Source organism: Sinohyriopsis cumingii, chromosome 8, assembly GCF_028554795.1.
Source record: "Sinohyriopsis cumingii isolate HCF-2022 chromosome 8, ASM2855479v2, whole genome shotgun sequence".
NCBI lineage: Eukaryota > Metazoa > Mollusca > Bivalvia > Unionida > Unionidae > Sinohyriopsis > Sinohyriopsis cumingii.
In genome coordinates this window covers 49,137,791-49,155,335 of record NC_142968.1, presented here as the reverse complement: position 1 = coordinate 49,155,335, position 17,545 = coordinate 49,137,791, and the positions used below count along the sequence as shown (strand labels likewise).

General features: G+C 35.2%; 1 protein-coding gene across 1 annotated transcript in view; it reads left to right on the top strand.

Annotated features, from left to right (window-relative positions):
• The window catches only part of LOC149793459 (uncharacterized), a 39,956-nt gene that overhangs the window by 1,187 nt on the left and 21,224 nt on the right, over positions 1-17,545 (top strand). Inside the window, exons 2-4 of the mRNA XM_089967453.1 lie at positions 1,750-1,891; positions 4,459-4,519; positions 9,386-9,431. Of these exons, the coding sequence (XP_089823579.1) occupies positions 1,773-1,891; positions 4,459-4,519; positions 9,386-9,431 (226 nt within the window). The 5' untranslated portion in view covers positions 1,750-1,772. The remainder of the gene's footprint in view (positions 1-1,749; positions 1,892-4,458; positions 4,520-9,385; positions 9,432-17,545) is intronic.

The window sequence follows — 17,545 nt, the reverse complement described above, 5'->3', positions numbered from 1 at the left end:
CTTAAGGGTTTTTGCCTTTGTAAAAAATAAAAAGCTCTCCTAGAGCACTGTGTTCACTACCACTCATCACAAGTTATGAAAGTTTTGGGAGCCATATATAGGACAACCCATGCTTACTGTGTAACTGCTGTAGTCCTGCTATATAGTATTGACACACCCTCACATTGGTACCACTCAATAAAAAAACACATGGACTGAACTTAGTCATTTCATTTATCAATTTATACTTTCTATCCAGATTATCACCATCGGGTCACAAACACAGTTATCATCTTTGTGTTTCAAATCAAACAAGTTTCTTTAGTAACACTGTTGCCATATTTGCATGAACAAGTATGTTTTTAAGCAACATGTATAATGTAGTTTGCCATCTTTGATGATCTCATTCTTTAAAAATTTTAGTTACTTTGAGTTCTTTCTTTATATTCAGATAACTTAATAGATATTAAAACTAGACATTCCAAATATTGGACACAGATGCAGAGCCGGCGCTACCATATAGGCAAACTAGGCAGCCGCCTAGGGCGCTGATTCAGGGGGCGCATTTCTCCAAATCAACAACAGTTTTGAAAAATAAATAAATTTCAGTTTTATTGAGGGTCGTTTTTTATCCTGGTTTATTTCATACAGGGACAAATAATCGGGTAGATTCAGTCTGACCGAAACACCAGGCTGACCGGAACAAGCAAAATTAGTGAATGAAAATCGCGTGTATACGAAACTTTCAGGACGTAATTACGTTCGCGTGTTTTTATAGGCTCGAGTTTTTCTGTGGAATTACGCATATACGAAACCTTCAGTTTGCCACGGGGGGGGGGGGGTGTGTGTGTGCCAGAATCTAACCTTGCCTAGGGCGCCAGATAGTCTGGCGCCGGCCCTGCACAGATGAGATAATTTTTATTGAAAAGGACAGTTGTAATGGGTTTAATGCCATGTTTCAGTACGTAATAGGCAATGTTTGATGGCCATTATATTTGGTGGAGGAAGAACCTGGGGAAAAACTTGAGTAAGAACCACTAACTCACTGGAAGCTACTGACAACCTTTTTCATGTAAACACACTGGTTAAGTCCAATACTTGAACCCACATGGACAGAGGTGAGATGGAAGCAAGCACTTTTCACCACTCAGCTACCTGGGTCCCCTTTTACAGCTGTAATCCAAATAGTACTTAAGAGGTCAAAATACTGTGCTGCACAAAACTTTCTCGTCAGACATATATGCATACAATAAATACCTTCATAAAAGTAAATTGAGATGTCTACTATTCTAAATTTTGTTGATTTAGTTTGGGAAAGTTACCCATTTGGACTTTTCTTTTAAAAATGACTCATTCCAAAGTGTGATGAAATTCAGGAAAATAAAAATTTGGATAGAGTGGGATTGAGAACAGGAGCTTTCTAAGACCCTTTTTTTTTAAGGAAAAGGTTGCAGATTCTTAATCTGTATTTTTCAATGTAAAAACAAGGTAGATATGAAGAAACCAGTGTATTAGTTCATAAAGTCATGCAAAATTGTGCCACTGATGAAGAGAAAAGAAAGATACTAATAGTTTTTGAGGAAAACTAACTTTTAAACCCATAGTTTAATACTAACACATGCAGACATTTGCAAAGATTTGATTTTTGTTAAAAACAAGTATAGTTGTCAAACATTAAGGCTATCTTTGTGTTAGAACAGAAGAAAGATATGCTAATATCACTAGGTTTTGATAGTAACAATTGTGTAACAGGAATTTTTTTATTTTCAGCTGCTATTTGTCAGACTGGAAGCATGGCTCAGCATGGAAATTCAGACGACATTGGTAAAACGAACCTGAAGACAAAGTCACGGCCTGCAGTACATGCATGGCATGCTAAGGACAAAGCTAAGCTGCTGGAAGCATTGGAGACGTATGGATTCTAATCTCTTGTTTGCACTAAAAATAGAAGAAAAATTTGAATGTTTGGGCACTGTTAACTGCATCTTTCTTGCAGGGCTAGTTCTTCAAACTGGAATTTTTGTTCCATGTTTTTTTAATGCTCTTCTAACTCTGATTGAAATAGATCTGTCATTGTAAAACATACTGACTGGCCAGGCTCTGTGTTGTAATGTTCACTTGAGAAATGTTGAAGGCTATCCAGAATCTGTTAAAAAGTGTACAAGTTTGTTTGCATTTTCTTGCAGTACTCCTTATTGACTCTCCATCTCAAGAAAAAGTCACTGTATGGAAAAGTATTGGAAATCATAGTTTTTTAATGTGCTCACCCTGGTTTAATTTTTAGCGCAACCTCACATACTATTTAGAGAATTACTTCCTGTTTCTGGACTAAAGCAATCCTTAAATTGAAACATTGAATAGGTTGCAATATTTATAAAAAAGCTGGTAGTATATAGGATGTTGTCTGATAACGGAAAAAATCCCTGTAGAAATAATGTCTCCTTACATTAGCAGTACAAAAGCACCATTAAAAATGCAGACAGACTTGGATTCAATTACTTTCGTCATTTACAGTTATGATGTGCTTGCAGACGTCAATCATAATTCCTGAAAGTTATGACTTCAATTACAATTACACCATATTGGCAATGTTCAGTTACAGTTGCAATTACACTTAGTTTAATTGTAATTAATTTTTGATCTGGGACGCAGAAAATCACTTAGGCAGGAGTCCTCCGTACACATGTAGTATGTGTGCAGGAAAATTCGAAGACTTTCATTCCTGCTTCAGCCACCTGCTTTGTGGGAAAATGTGTTGATCATTTAGCTGTGCTGATATTTACAATGACAGAATTCAGTGACTGAAAGACTCCTTGATGAACATACATGTTGATATTATAAGAGTACATAAAAAAGTACATGATGCAATAGCTGAACGGGCCAGTTCAAAGGCTTTGACTGGCGGCCGGGTGGTAAAATGTACTGATATTTACAGTGATTGAATTCAGAGTCAGAAAGACCCAGAGATGTACATGTGGTCATTTATAAAAGTACATCAAATAAACAACTTTAGCTTTCATTATTGTGTTCATTTCCGAATGTATCAGAATAAGTAGTGCACGAGAATCAAGACATGTTGAGACTTAGAAAAAATGCCATTCGTAAATTTGGATAAGTATTTTGGGGTTAAACGGCAAACTTACGAAGATTGTAACTAGATTCAGAAGAGTGCTAAAGCTGCTAGAATTGATAGTTCGGATAGGACAGTAGCTAAGTGTAAGAAAGTGTGTGATGCCTAGCTTAGTGTTTGGAATAAAGCCTTACTTGGATTGACAAAATTCAGTATCACTCTGATGGACGAACAAGAGCTATTTAAGAGGTGCATTAACTGACCATACTCTTTTAAAAATGCCCCTCGCCTTAGCCCGGTTCTAGTGTTTTTAGCGAAATGTATTCATAATTAGATCAGTAGCTAGGTCAAGTTTTGATATCAATTACGCTGACAAACTCCTGCCTATTTACAAGCATATGTTTTGATAACTGATTGACCATTAACCTTTTTTTGAGTAAGGTAGCAACTATCAATTTTCTGCATGATATCCATTGATGATAAAACATGTAAACATGTTTTTTAAGATCAGAATCGGTGATCTGGATATATATTAACTGCCTCTTGTACACTATTTTGTCATAAAATTAGTTTGAAACTGTAAGTGAACCAGTAGGCCTAACGGGAAATAATGGCGGACTTTGCTAAGTCCGGGATATACCAGTTTATTAGATTGTCTGTTTTCGTACATCATTGGGCAGATATTTTCAGAAAAATGTACAAATTATTGAAAGCAAAGCCAAGGTACTATTTTATTAAAGATTTAACTTTAAACTACAAATTGTGTAGGTCAGAAACGTAGAGGACAATGCTATGTTGTGGAATTCGCGAGATGCGCTTTAAGGTCTAAGCTGTTTTCCGACTTGACGCATATTTGCGAAAATACGGGTGAAAAAACAGCAAATCAGATACTATTTAACCAATGCCTAAAATTACTACAAAGATGTAGACAAATAAACCATAAATTTGCAATCCTGTCAGTGGACTGTTGTAATGATGCTATATTAAAGTGATTGATTACATTACAGAAACCTCTCCATCTAAAAATAGATGCACTCACATCTGTGTTGATTTTGTAGGAAAGAAGGGACTGCAACTTTTGATGATGAGACTCCTATTTTTACCAAACTGGGAGTCCTGTACTCCTTGTTTTAAAATCATAGCGAGATCTCTGAAATAATAATTTTCGTTCAGTTTGTGCAGTATGTGATAATAGTCAGATCTCAACAGGCATACAAGGTGTGAAGGGTCTGGAGAAAACTTCTGTATATAAATCATTTGACTGTTACAAATGATTCGGTCCAGACAAAATAGGTCACAGTAGCTTAACTTGACATGCTGTATGTTTAGTTGGTACTGTGACTCTAAAATTATAGAAAATAGACATCTTTCAAAATATTTTAAACAAATATATGATGAATTTATTCCAGATTTTCTCCTGACGATATAAAAAACATCCAGAAGTATCTTCCTCACAAGTCAGAATCAGAGGTAATGTGGACTTGGCATATAGTGTATACCCATGTCTGTCGGTTATGTTTTATTTTTTTTGTGTTCAGTCACTGTAAAGGGGTATTCATGTTTAATGAAAAATGTATAGTTCTGAACTGCATTATTCTTTTCATATTTTAAATGGACTAGTTTATAGAATATAATGAATAATACATACTTGCATAATGATCCTGTTTCAGAGTTCTCCATTATGCGTGAGTTGGTGTAAAATATGCATGGTTTAGTTTGGCATAAAAGAAAACAGAGTCCCATGCATGAGTGCATCACATTTTTACAAAACACATCATGTCATTTGTTTGACAAAACTCACCAGTTTATTCTGTCAAAGAATTTGACCAAGTTCCAGTTTAACTTCAATGAGAAATTTATTAAAAATGCCTTTGAGGAATTTTAGACTTTGTAATTGCATACCATTATAAAATGCATATTATTCATTGGTCGGAAAATTTGACTTAACATATGATTCATTTTTTATGTTGTGCAAATGATTGCCAAAAGGTGTCACTTATCACACGTGTTGATTTGTTCCAGCTTAAACAAACAATTGTATGATAAGGAGATTCAAATTTGTTCCTCTTATCAGCTGAATTAGCTTGCAAAGCCATCATTAATCACTGGGACCATTCTGGTGCCTAAGTGGCCTAATTAGGAGAATGGGTTATCATTCACAATAAGAAGCCAACCAATCTTCCCAAGAAGGATACCCAAGGTAGAGTTCATATACTCAGCATTCCTTCCTCCTATAACTTCATCTCCTAATGTAATGTGATTGGGGAGCGTATTAAAAGAGAAAGCAAAGTTTTAAGTAAATTATGTTCCACCAAGGATACTTACCAAATCAGATTACTTAAAAACCCTTCCAACAACCCTGTCATGTATCTACATTAGTATTTCGTTCAGCTAAAAAATAGTGACACCTGCCGGTTCCAAGGGAAGATAATGGGCAAGAGTCATTGGTCATTGTCTTTTTAAAATAGACAGGGAAAGATGATTTTCCTTTTTAGTAGAGCTGGAATCACAGGGTAGCAGGCCAATATTCCTCACATAATATGATTGGGTGACTATTTTCGAAGTAACATAATATACATTAAAATTTGCTTCCACCAACTTCCTTGCATTTCAAGCCAGTGCACAGTTGGCTTATTGAGTTTCAAGATCTGGTTCAGGTTTTTTACAGCAGTAATTGACCATCAGCTGTTACTAAAGCTTAGACTGTATGTGTTTGCTTTTAAGATAAGACCAACTGCAACTGTACACTTCCAGATTTTCTGCCTCATAATGCATCGGCAGATCTGGGTCTGTGCAGTTTATGAGGAATAATAAACGTCATAAACCCAGATCAGCAGGCAAATTATCCTATGGCTGATCAGGATCTATGTTGTTTGCAGTTGGCCTCAGCTTGTGACTACATATGGTATTCAACTGGTTGTGGTGTTCTCTCATAATACCAAATAATATTTTGAGTAAATAAAAATAGTTCCACAATTAGTCTAATAGGAAGGATTAAAATTATGATACAGAAGAATTGGTACCAGTATGAGTTGCAGTATGGTAGTATACCAGTACATATAAGTATTTCGCTGTCACTTAGTGGTTCAGATTGGAACATACTCATAAAAGTGATATGGTATAGTAATCCAGTTTGTCATCCCTCAAAAGTGTATTCAGGGTTCCCATGCTACCGGGAAATATGGAAAAAGTCGGGAGAAATGATAATTGTTTTCCCTGACCATGAAAAGTCCATGAATTTTGCAAATATTGATGAAAGTCACAAAAAACATGGAAATTTTCCGGCACCACTTGAAGCCTGAAACAATCATATAATTACGTCATAATTAAACTGATCTTGAGTTAAATTTATTTCTAACCAGAATATTCGGAGGGTGCAGTATTGATCATTTGGGTGCTTGCAGTAAACACATATGCTAAGTCAATCCAAGTGCTCAGTGGATTAGATTTGTCTTGTAGACTTTTAGTTTCAAACTCAGCAAGATATCCATATCTTTCATTACACAGAAGGTACGAAAACAAGTCTAGCATCACAAGAGGCCAACAGGGTCGTGGCAAAGCGTAGCCGCTTACCGGATGACCAAGCAAACTTAAACATTGTTAGATCTAGTGATACATGCATGAAATAGATATGAAAATTACTTTTTTTCTCAGAAATTGTGAGTACATGTATTAGAATCATTATGTCTTTAATCTGCTGAAAGGCAAGATAAAACTACGGCATTGATGAAATGTTACCTGGTACTCGCAATTTGCATTGGTAGTCGCATGATTACACAAATCTAACAACCCCCATTTTCAAATGTTGTAAAGTATAAAGAAAATATTAAATGAAAATCATATGCTGGTTGTAATAAAAATGCAAAAATGAAAGAACACAAAATTCTCCATATTTATATATTCCGAGAACAAATGAAGTTTTGTTGTATCACATGACTACCACGTAGATATGTGCTCTCTGCTTGATAAATCAGATTGGCCAGATTGCTGGTTTTCATAAAAATATTTGACTTTCATTTAATATTATTGAATTTCTGTATAACAACATTAAAAAGGAGTTTGTTGTTGATATCACGTGACTATAGGACTTCCAATGTCGTCTTTTGAGATACGTGAAGTAATGTGACTAGTAATGCAGATGGTGAGTACAGCATTGGGTTTCATCTATGTCATAGTTTCATCTAGTCTGTCAGCAGATTAAAGACCCAATGTTAATAATACTTGCCATTTCTAAGAAAATAAATCATTTCCATATCGATTTCATGCAGGTATGAGTCGATATAACATAAGTTTAAATTTGTTATGCGCACTGATAAGCGACTAATATATGTTGCTACGCACGGTAGTGGCAAATTCCAAATTTTCTATATGCAGTTGCAATGACCCCATGCCCCAACTTAAATGTCCAAATATGAAAAATGGGGTGGGAACATTCAGAGGAAACCCATATTAGAAAACAGACTGCAATTTGTTTTAAGCCAAATTTGTAGTCCAAATTCTTGAATCTCAAAGCTGAAATGAGAAATTGTCATCCCTTGTATTATATATTAAAAAATGATACAAGCCCCTGTATCAATACAGGCATGGGGTCTGGTTTAACAAATTAGAAGTCAAGTTGATTTTATAGAAAATTCAGTCCTTGTTTAAGCAACAGCATATAATTTTGAAGGCCTTTTGTCAGAATTTAAATCAACCTGTTTGAAAATGTTTTTTAAATGATTTTTCACTAGATCATCTTAAAGAGATATGTTGTTTAAAAATCTTGTTTGGGATTTTATTGGCACAGATAAATTTAGGTTCAAACTCTTTTTGTTGCAAGACAAGATTTTAATTTGTGTTTATTTTTTTTTTCAAAAACTGTAATAGGAAATGTTTACTTTCTATCAAATGCACACACACACACACACACACACACACACATATATATATATATATATATATATATATATATATATATATATATATCTATTGCTATAGAATCCTTTAGAATTAAAGTTTTGAAAGGAAAAAACTAATTTATGTCCAGTATGTTGTTCCCACTTCCCACTTTGCAAAATAATGCAGGTCAGCAAATTAATGTTAGAATTTTTATTATGTACATCGAAATTACTTTACATGCCAATTTATAGGAATATAATCAAACTTGTTTCATATGATACATTTTGTGTTTTTTTTTTACATGAGCATCTTTTCTGACTAAGATGTTTTGGAGAGTCTTGAAAGAGAAAATTTTTAGATTTAGAAAATGCATGTTTTGCAATGTAAAATGTTCTTTAATTCCATTAAATAATGGTCATATGTGAAACTTGAAAAAATTAATTTCATCCTGGAAATGACCTTGAAATTTATCTTTAGAAAAGCGTGGGAACCATGTATATTGATGTGTTGAGTCATTTGGGGTCAGATCTCACCCATTCATAAAACTCTGCCGTTTATTGCAGACATGTTCAGATGGTGATTGTTTTGAGAAACCAGAGTTTCTTGTTACTTTTTGTCTGATGCTTGAAAATTTGTAAAACCTACCACCTAACACAATTCTAAATTTAGTTGGCACAATTGGTGGATAATCAGCTGTTCAATCAGTATCTAGGAATGAATCAGATGCAGTGTCACTCATTTTGAAGTGGTTGTTTTTGACATGTGACTGAAGCCTTAGCAATTGTCATGTGACTTACGAATATCTATGGTTCACCAATGCATGCAGTACAATATAGGTGGATTAATTGACTGTACTGAGCAATTTTGTTAGCAGTCTAAAATTAATCCATCTGTTATGTAAAATGTTACACATCTTTCAGGACATTTGACTTGGATTCAATACCAGAACAGCCTCGCTTGGCTTGCTCAGTGTGTGCTTGGGATAGGCACTTAAATCCCATTTACCCAGTATGATGTAGACGGCAATATGTTAAAAGAATTTCTAAAACCAACCAACTAACCCACCAATCCATCATCCATTATTCACATATTTCTGTCTGTGACTCTAGAATGATTCAATATACTTTGAATTTTGGTACAAATATTAAACTTATGGTGTAAAGTTGCCTTTTTGCTATCCATTATTCTTAAAGTTTAATTTTTTTAGTGTTTTATCCATTTTGTATGTTAATCCATATAATATTCATACATTTGCTTCAGGAATAAAACTTACGATGCTTATCATTATTCTGTGTACTTTCTAAATATTAACTTAGAAGATCATTGATAAATCCTTCTGTTCACTAGCAGATATTTTGTTGGGATGGGTGACATAGATGTTTCAGTTTTCTTATTTTGTTACATATCTCCACAACCCTTTTGTCAGCAACGGGCTGCATTTTATTTCTTCTATTTCAGATAAAGACATTCATACAGAAGATACGATACTCTGCAGAAATAAATGGTATGCAGAATGTTTTGTTCTTTACATCTTCTTTTGTTAATCATGAAATCCTTTTCCAAATACATTTGTGTGTTGGACCACTGGTTGTTCAATCAAATTGTAAAGTATTTCTTTCAGTTTCTTTGTATGAAGGATAATGATTCTGTTGATACTATTGTTAAACTACTACAATGATGACAGTATTATTTACATCGCTAGTATGGATTCTGTTTGCTTTTATCCCATTTTCATCTTGAAAGTATGATTTTTTGTATGTTATACCCATGTATAACCATTGTTTCTTTGTCTTGTGGTTAAGGTATTTATTCCATTTGGGTCAATGTTACATACTCTACATCTATTGGTCTTTTGGTTAATGTATTTATTCCATTTGGGTCAATGTTACACTACATCTATTGGTCTTGTGGTAAATGTATCTATTCCATTTGGGTCAGTGTTACACACTCTACATCTATTGGACTTGTGGTAAATGTATTTATTCCATTTGGGTCAATGTTACACACTTTACATCTATTGGACTTGTGGTTAATGTATTTATTCCATTTGGGTCAATGTTACACACTCTACATCTACTGGATTTGAGGTAAATGTATTTATTCCATTTGGGTCAATGTTACACAATTTATATCTACTGGTCTTACTTTTTTTGCATCCTTGTATCTTGATCTTACTGAAATGATCAGACATGATGCTGTTGGAGTTAGAATGACAATGATATCAGGAAAACATATAGATTTTATATAGGGTTTAGATTTGTGATTCTTATTTACTACAAGAGCAGGGTACATTGAAACATTTTGCACCGATGTAGTTATGAACATATAATGTGATATGTTCTGCTGTATACCACACTTATTTTAGGGATCAATTCTGTATTCTGGGTCAGAAGCCTGATACATTTTTGTTTTATTTCTGTCCGTCAGTAGTTGTTAAAATATTTTGCTACGATTTATAGCAAAATAGTAACATATCCACATTATTATTTTTGTAAAATTTGATTATCTTTAGATAAAGAAATGAAAATATTTCATCTCACAAGATAATCACTCACCCTGAAACTTAAATAACCAACACCTTATTGTAAATGAATTTGCTATTTTTGTGTTAACTGTTGTATAAATTACAATCTAAAGGCACTTACTCAAGTGGGATGATTATGCTTACATCATTGCTGATACTATTCAAGACATCATGCTGCCATTCAAAAGCAAAATGATAAAGATCAAAGGTGTTGACACTGAAGACAACAATTTACTAGCAACACTATTGGTACCACAGGGAGAAAACAGTAAACATACATCATGCTTACTCATCAAAAAAGAAAATGTGTAGTTGACTTGAGAAAATTAATGTTCATACAGGAAACAATTGTGCTCCTGTAAACAGTACAATGATTCTCAGTCTTACAAAGGAATACATATTCTTAACACATTAACATTTGTTTGTGAGTAAATAAAGTATGATGTGTGTTTTTCATTTTTAATCTGCATTTTTTTCAGAAAGTTGGATTTGCCTTGAATATGTTCGACAACATTGCATTTGGCCACTGTGTTGGCATATGTGACACATGTCAAATACTTATTTAAAGGAACATAAACATATAGACACAACCACATATGTGTTTTGTTCTGAACTGGTGGAAAGACATGAGTTTAGTGTGGTTTAGGAATATGTCAAGATTGTCAGATACAGATGTATATATTTCTTTGCCTTTTCAATAGAGTTCTTTCCTGTGCAGTTGTGCATCAAGTTGTCTGCATTGCTGAGATGGTGATTGGCTCTTTAGCTTTGAATATTTCAAACAAGTTGTATGGAACATATGAATTGATTTAAACTGCAGTCAACAAGTGGAGTTATCCATATTTCTCAAACGGAACATCGGATTTGTCCCATTCTTCATATACTATCCTTACTGAATACAAACACTTTATTTGCAAGTGAATTTTATGACAAATTTCACGCAGTATCGGTACTTAAATGCATTCAGTTTTAAACAAATTAGCTCATTACTGAACAGTACTTTCAAACTATTTTCATGTATTTATTGCAAGAAATTATTGATGCATTAAGCTTCAACTTTGCAATTTAAGCATATATTTTAAATAAAATGAAGACTCGGTCTCTTTTTAACATGTGGACTATACTTTTATCAGTCATTTGGATATTACTAAGAAGAAAATTCTAAATAATATTTGTTCTGCATTTTTTTCCGTTTATTTTGCTACATGGACATTAGGAAGAATTTAAGTATAAACAAGCATACAATTCCTAGTATGTGTCCCAGCAATGGTAAGGTCTCAACTACAGTGTGGTTACAAGGGGCCCCTAGTGGTCTAAAGCGTTCTCCGTTACGGATCATTGTCATTGAACCTCTGTCTGCGTGGGTTCGAGTCTCGGATTCAGCCAATGTGGGTATGTTAGAAAGCATGCCAGTAGCTTCTCGTGGGTTGGTGGTTCTTTCCTGGGTTCTTCCTCCACCATTAATACTGGCCGCCATGTATAGCCTATCATGTGCTGAAAAATGGCGATAAACCCAACAACAACAACAATGTGGTTACAAGATGTTATTCTTTTTACTTTGTGTCATGTTTAAAAAAGCTGTTGCTTTCTGTGATAGTCTAATTTCGTGTTGCAAATGTTTGTCAGTTTTATTTTCAGATTTACTAAACAATTACATTAATATTAATTAATAAATTGAAAGTTCCTCAATTTAAACTTGCTTCTTAAAATAAATTATATTTTCAGATGATTTACATTGTGGAATGTTTCTCAGTTTTGTTGGTGGCTGTTGTACCCAGAATTCAGCATGTTGTGGCATATTATCAAACTCATCTGAAGATGAAATGCTGTAGCCTTAGTTACTGTCACTTATCTGTCTGTAGCTCTCGTATAGCTATTAGGAGTATCTTGTTCTAGGTACAAACCACCCGTTTTAATCAATGTAGTCGGTTAGGCTCCAATTTAAGGGTCCAATCGAACCAGGGAAAATTGTTTCCAAATGTGGAGGCATTTCTAACGATGCCTTAAATCTTGGCATGATTTCTTGAGTCTTTCGTATTTTGTATGGAGTTTTAAAAATCCAATACAAGAATCCAGCAGCAAAGTTCTCTCTCTCTCTCTCTCTCTTGCTTGATGTCACTTTGCACACAAGCTTCAACTGAAAACTCGCTGACAAACATTGTATCCAAGATATTGCTGTTGACCTCAACTAACTCTAATTTCTTGGCTTAGATAACCTTGAAATGCACACAAACTGCTTGTTGCTACTTAGAAGTCCTCCCATTATCCCCAGTGATGAAAGCGGACATATTCATTAAATATGACTGCATTTCTTAAAATTACAAATGTTTGTTTGCATTTTTATTAATTTAAAATGTATAGCAATAAATGAGTACAGATATTTTACAAGAGGATTATTTACTATTTCAAGATCTAAAAGTTGTTCAGGCTATGTGTGTGATATAGAATCACAGACTGAACATCTGTATCGCATGCCAAATTAGCCATGTAAGATTAATAAAAGTAATTTTGTTTTTTTAACCATTAATTTGCATCAGCTACAACAATTTTGTAAAAAGAAAGTTTATTTGGTGAACTTTATTTTCACAGATAATGAAAACACATTGATATTAACAACATTTTTCTCAGAAAGTAACATACATTGAATTATAATGGAAACTTTCAATTTAACAGTACATTGAAAAAGTAATGTGGTATGTACAACTGGAAGAAAATTGCTGTGGTGCACCAGTTATACAGCATACCTCTACTTCCTCCAAATGCATCAAATGTAAATACATTTATGTTGCCAGTTCACAGAAACACTGCATTGATACATTATTTCACATTTACTGTAGTCATCTGTGTCCTTGGCATTATTAGATTTTAATCAAATTATGCTTGTCAGATATAATTAGCAACAATCTTTTTGCAGTGGCAGAAGAGAAAAACTGGAATTTACTGCAGGCTGTAGCCATGGCATTTGGCGCAGCATGTCCTCAGTGTGATTGGTAGGGAATGGCTTCTTATAAATATAAACTTTAGAATGTGACCGTGATATCATAAGAAAACAAGACATTGTGATGTGATACAATGTTAGGCTAACAATAACATAATAATAATAATGAGGACTTTGTATAGCGCCTAATCTTTAGAAGCTCTAAGCGCTTTACAACATTAGACATCACCTATAATATAAAAAACATAATATGATTACAAAAACAAACACCATGAAATTAGAAAACATTAAAAAAGCATGTTGAGAATATTTAAGGTAGGAAACATTATTAGGTTTTTAAGTTTGTTCTTGCAGTCGAAATAAGTGAGTTTTGAGAGCCCTCTTGAATGTGATCACTGTGTCTTTGTGTCTAAGTTCAGTGGGCAATTCATTCCACGTTGCTGGGCCCTGGTATGCAAAAGAACATGTTCACATGACTTTGTTTTCATAGTGGGAATAATGAGTTTACGATTGTCAGAAGAGGAGCGTAAGTATCTTACTGGTGTATACACATGGGTGAGGTCGGATAGGTATGTTGGACTAGAGTCCGACAGTGAAACGTAGCACAGAGAACAAATTTTATGTTTAATTCTGGATTGAATGGATAGCCAGTGTAGGGTACAGAGCAGCGGGGAGGTGTGCTCTGATCGTGGTACTCTAAGTATGATCCGAGCAGCTGTGTTTTGAAGTTTTTGGAGCAGATATTGAGATGAACCAGACATAATTGAATTACAATAGTTCAGTCTTGAAAGTACTAAAGAACACACAAGTGTTTTAGTGTCATCAACTGAAAGATGTTTGCGAGTTGAGCTGATGCGTCTCAGCTCAAGATATGCAGCCTTGCATATGTTCATGACATGTTGGTGCAGTGTGAGAGTACTGAACAAAGTAACACCTAGGTTTCGTACCGGCTGTGTGAATTTAATGTTGGTGTTGCTGATATTTATGTTTGTGGTAAAGGATGTGAATGAAAAGTCTTTATGTTGTGATCAGAATGACCTCATTTTTATCATCATTCATCTGTAGCTTGTTACATGTCATCCATGATTTCACATCAGAAATGCACCTCTCTACACCTTGGATGGTAGCATCGACTTCAGTTGGGTGGCTAGATTTGTATATTTGGGTGTCATCAGCGTACAATTGGCGAGATACTGGATGATGATATATGACACTTGAGAGCAACTGAGTGTATAGAATGAAGAGAACAGGTCCAAGAAAAGACCCGTGTGGAACACCACAACATAGATCAACTGGGCTGGAGTGTATTCCATTTGCATATACAGTTTGTGTCCTGTTGACCAAGTAGGACTTGAATCGCAGTAAGGCTGTATCATGAATGCCAAATAATGCTGGAGACAGTGAAGTAATATATCATGGTCTATTGTGTCAGATGCTGCAGACAAATCAAGGAGGGTAAGGACTGTAATCTTGCAGCTATCCAACGCAGAGAGAATGTCATTAACTACTTTTAGAAGAGTAGTTTCAGTACTGTGGCAAGGGTGATATGCCAATTATACATTGTTAAAAAGACTTTGAATTTAGATGAGATACAAGCTGGGATAGAACAACCTTTTCTTAGATTTTTGATATGAATGGGAGATTAGAAAATAGGCAGTAGTTCTTTAAATCGTTATGGTCTAGTGTTGGTTTCTTCAGCAGAGGCTTTACAATGGCAGTTTTGAAAAATGATGGGAATTCCCCAGATGAGAGAGAGGTATTAATAACATCAGTTAGTGTAGGCAATACTGGATCTAAGCACTCAAGCAGCAGTGATGTTGGAATTGGATCAAGTTCACATGACTTTGGTCCACTCTTCATCAGGATTGTACGTACGATATCCATAGAGACAGGTTCATTCAGATAATTCCCCGGATGAGTTATTGTTATGGGGTTTAACGCCATTTTTCAGCGCACAATATGCTATGAATGGCGGCCAGTATTAACGTTGGAGGAAGAACCCGGGACGAACCACCGACCCACGAGAAGCTACTGGCAAGCTTTCTCACATACCCACATTGGCTGAATCCTAGACTAGAACCCACGCAGACAGAGGTGAGATGGCATTGATCCGTAATGGAGAGTGCTTTAGACCACTCTGCCACTCGGGCCCCTCCCCCGGATGAAAGAGAGGTATTAATAACATCAGTTAGTGAAGGCAATACTGGATCTAAGCACTCAAGCAGCAGTGATGTTGGAAATGGATCAAGTTCACATGACTTTGGTGCACTATTCATCAGGGCTGTACTTACGAAATCCATAGAGACAGGTTCAAATGCTGCTAATGGTTGCCGCTCAAATTCTGTATCCCAACTGTATGGTGTCAACGAGTCAATTGAAATTGTGGTTTCCAGCTTATCTCTAATAGTTTGTACTTTCTCACGGAAGAAATTTGCAAACATGTCTGGAAGATCAACTAGAGAGAAGGTAGTTGGAAGTGGTGTAGATTTGTTTCTTGACATTATCTTGTTAGTAATCTCGAAGAGCTCTTTGCAGCTGGAACTTTCCATGATCTTAGTAGTATAGTGGGCTGATTTCGCTGCATGGACTATATTAGTGACATTCTTGTTAGCGACTTCATATATTTGCTTATGAATAGTGAGTCTGGTGGAAAGCCAAAGCCTCTCAGCTTTAGGGCGGTCTCTTTTAGCAGTACGAAGCTGGTCTCTAACACTGCTATACCATGGAGAACACTTTTGAATTGATACTCTGCACTTGGTAACTGGGGCATGTTTGTCAAGCAATGAACGCATGCAGTTATCGAGTTGTTCTGCGGTAGGAGGTAAGCAAATTGTTAGGTTAGCTTGGATGTTGTGCATTAGTTTGGTTCTGTTTATCATACAGAGGTTTCTCTTAGTAGCAGATAAAGGTGGAGGGTTAGGGACTGATGCGTCAAGATTGCATATAATGCAGAGGTGATCTGATGCAAGGTCATGGGATACCAAGGTGGACCGTAGAATGTTATCATCAGGTCTATGAAGAATCCAGTCTAAAATGTGACCATGTTTTTGGGTGGGTTGGTTAACTGACTGTTTGAGGTTGAGAACATTAGTGAAATTTATGAGTTTTGATGTATTTGGGTTTCCGGGACAGTCAGAGTGACAGTTGAAATCTTCAAGAATAATCAGGTTACCAGCTATCGAATTTTCATAGTCAAGGAGATTCAGAAACTGCTCCAAAAACAGAGTCAGCCAGCTTGTTTTTTCTACTAGGAGGAGGGCGGTATAGGCAGAAAAAATCGACTGACCTTTGTTCCAGTGTGAGTGTGGTTTGGACTAGTTCAAACAATGTGTGGTCGAAATTGAATGTTGTGGTGTGGTTAAGATGTTTTATCATGGAGTTCTTTGTGATGACGGCAATTCCACCTCCGCGAGAATTACGGGGGAACGACTTGATGGAGTAACTGGTTGGTGTTAGATCCACACACTTGGGCTCATCACCTGATGTTTTTAGCCATGTTTCTGTCAGGAAAAAGGCGTCAGTATTCTGGTCGTTGATAAAATTAAGTATTTCTGTGCACTTTTCCATTGGTCCTACTGAACGCCTATTTTTATATTAAAAAAATTAAGAAATTCCTGTGTGATAATTCATTTATACTTTGATGTAATACTGTATGGTAAAGATAAAAATGTTTGTTTAATCTGGTGAAGACTTTTCATAGCTTGAAAGGGGAAGCCAATGGATGGTATATATCTTGGTTTGTATGGGTTGCAGATGCAGCAATTAAAGCTTTATTTAGTACAGTACAGTCTTTTAGTCTACATGACAAATACAGCCAACAAAGTTTTATTTAGTACATTATATTCTTTAAGTCCACATGACAAATACAGCAAATAAAACTTTATTTACTACATTTGTTATTTTAGTCCATGACCGATACAGTGAATAAAGCTGCTATTTGGTACCTTACATGTAGTTGGCTAACAAGGATGCACATTGTAGCTAGGCAACAGGCTAACAGGGATGCACATTATAGTTAGGCAACAGGCTAACAGGGATGCACATTGTAGTTAGGCAATTTGTTCTGATTTCTGCATTGTTTTTGGATAGTTGTGGGAGGATATTTAAAAAATGTAAAAACCTCGTATTTTGCTTACATTGTGCATGTTTGTAATTT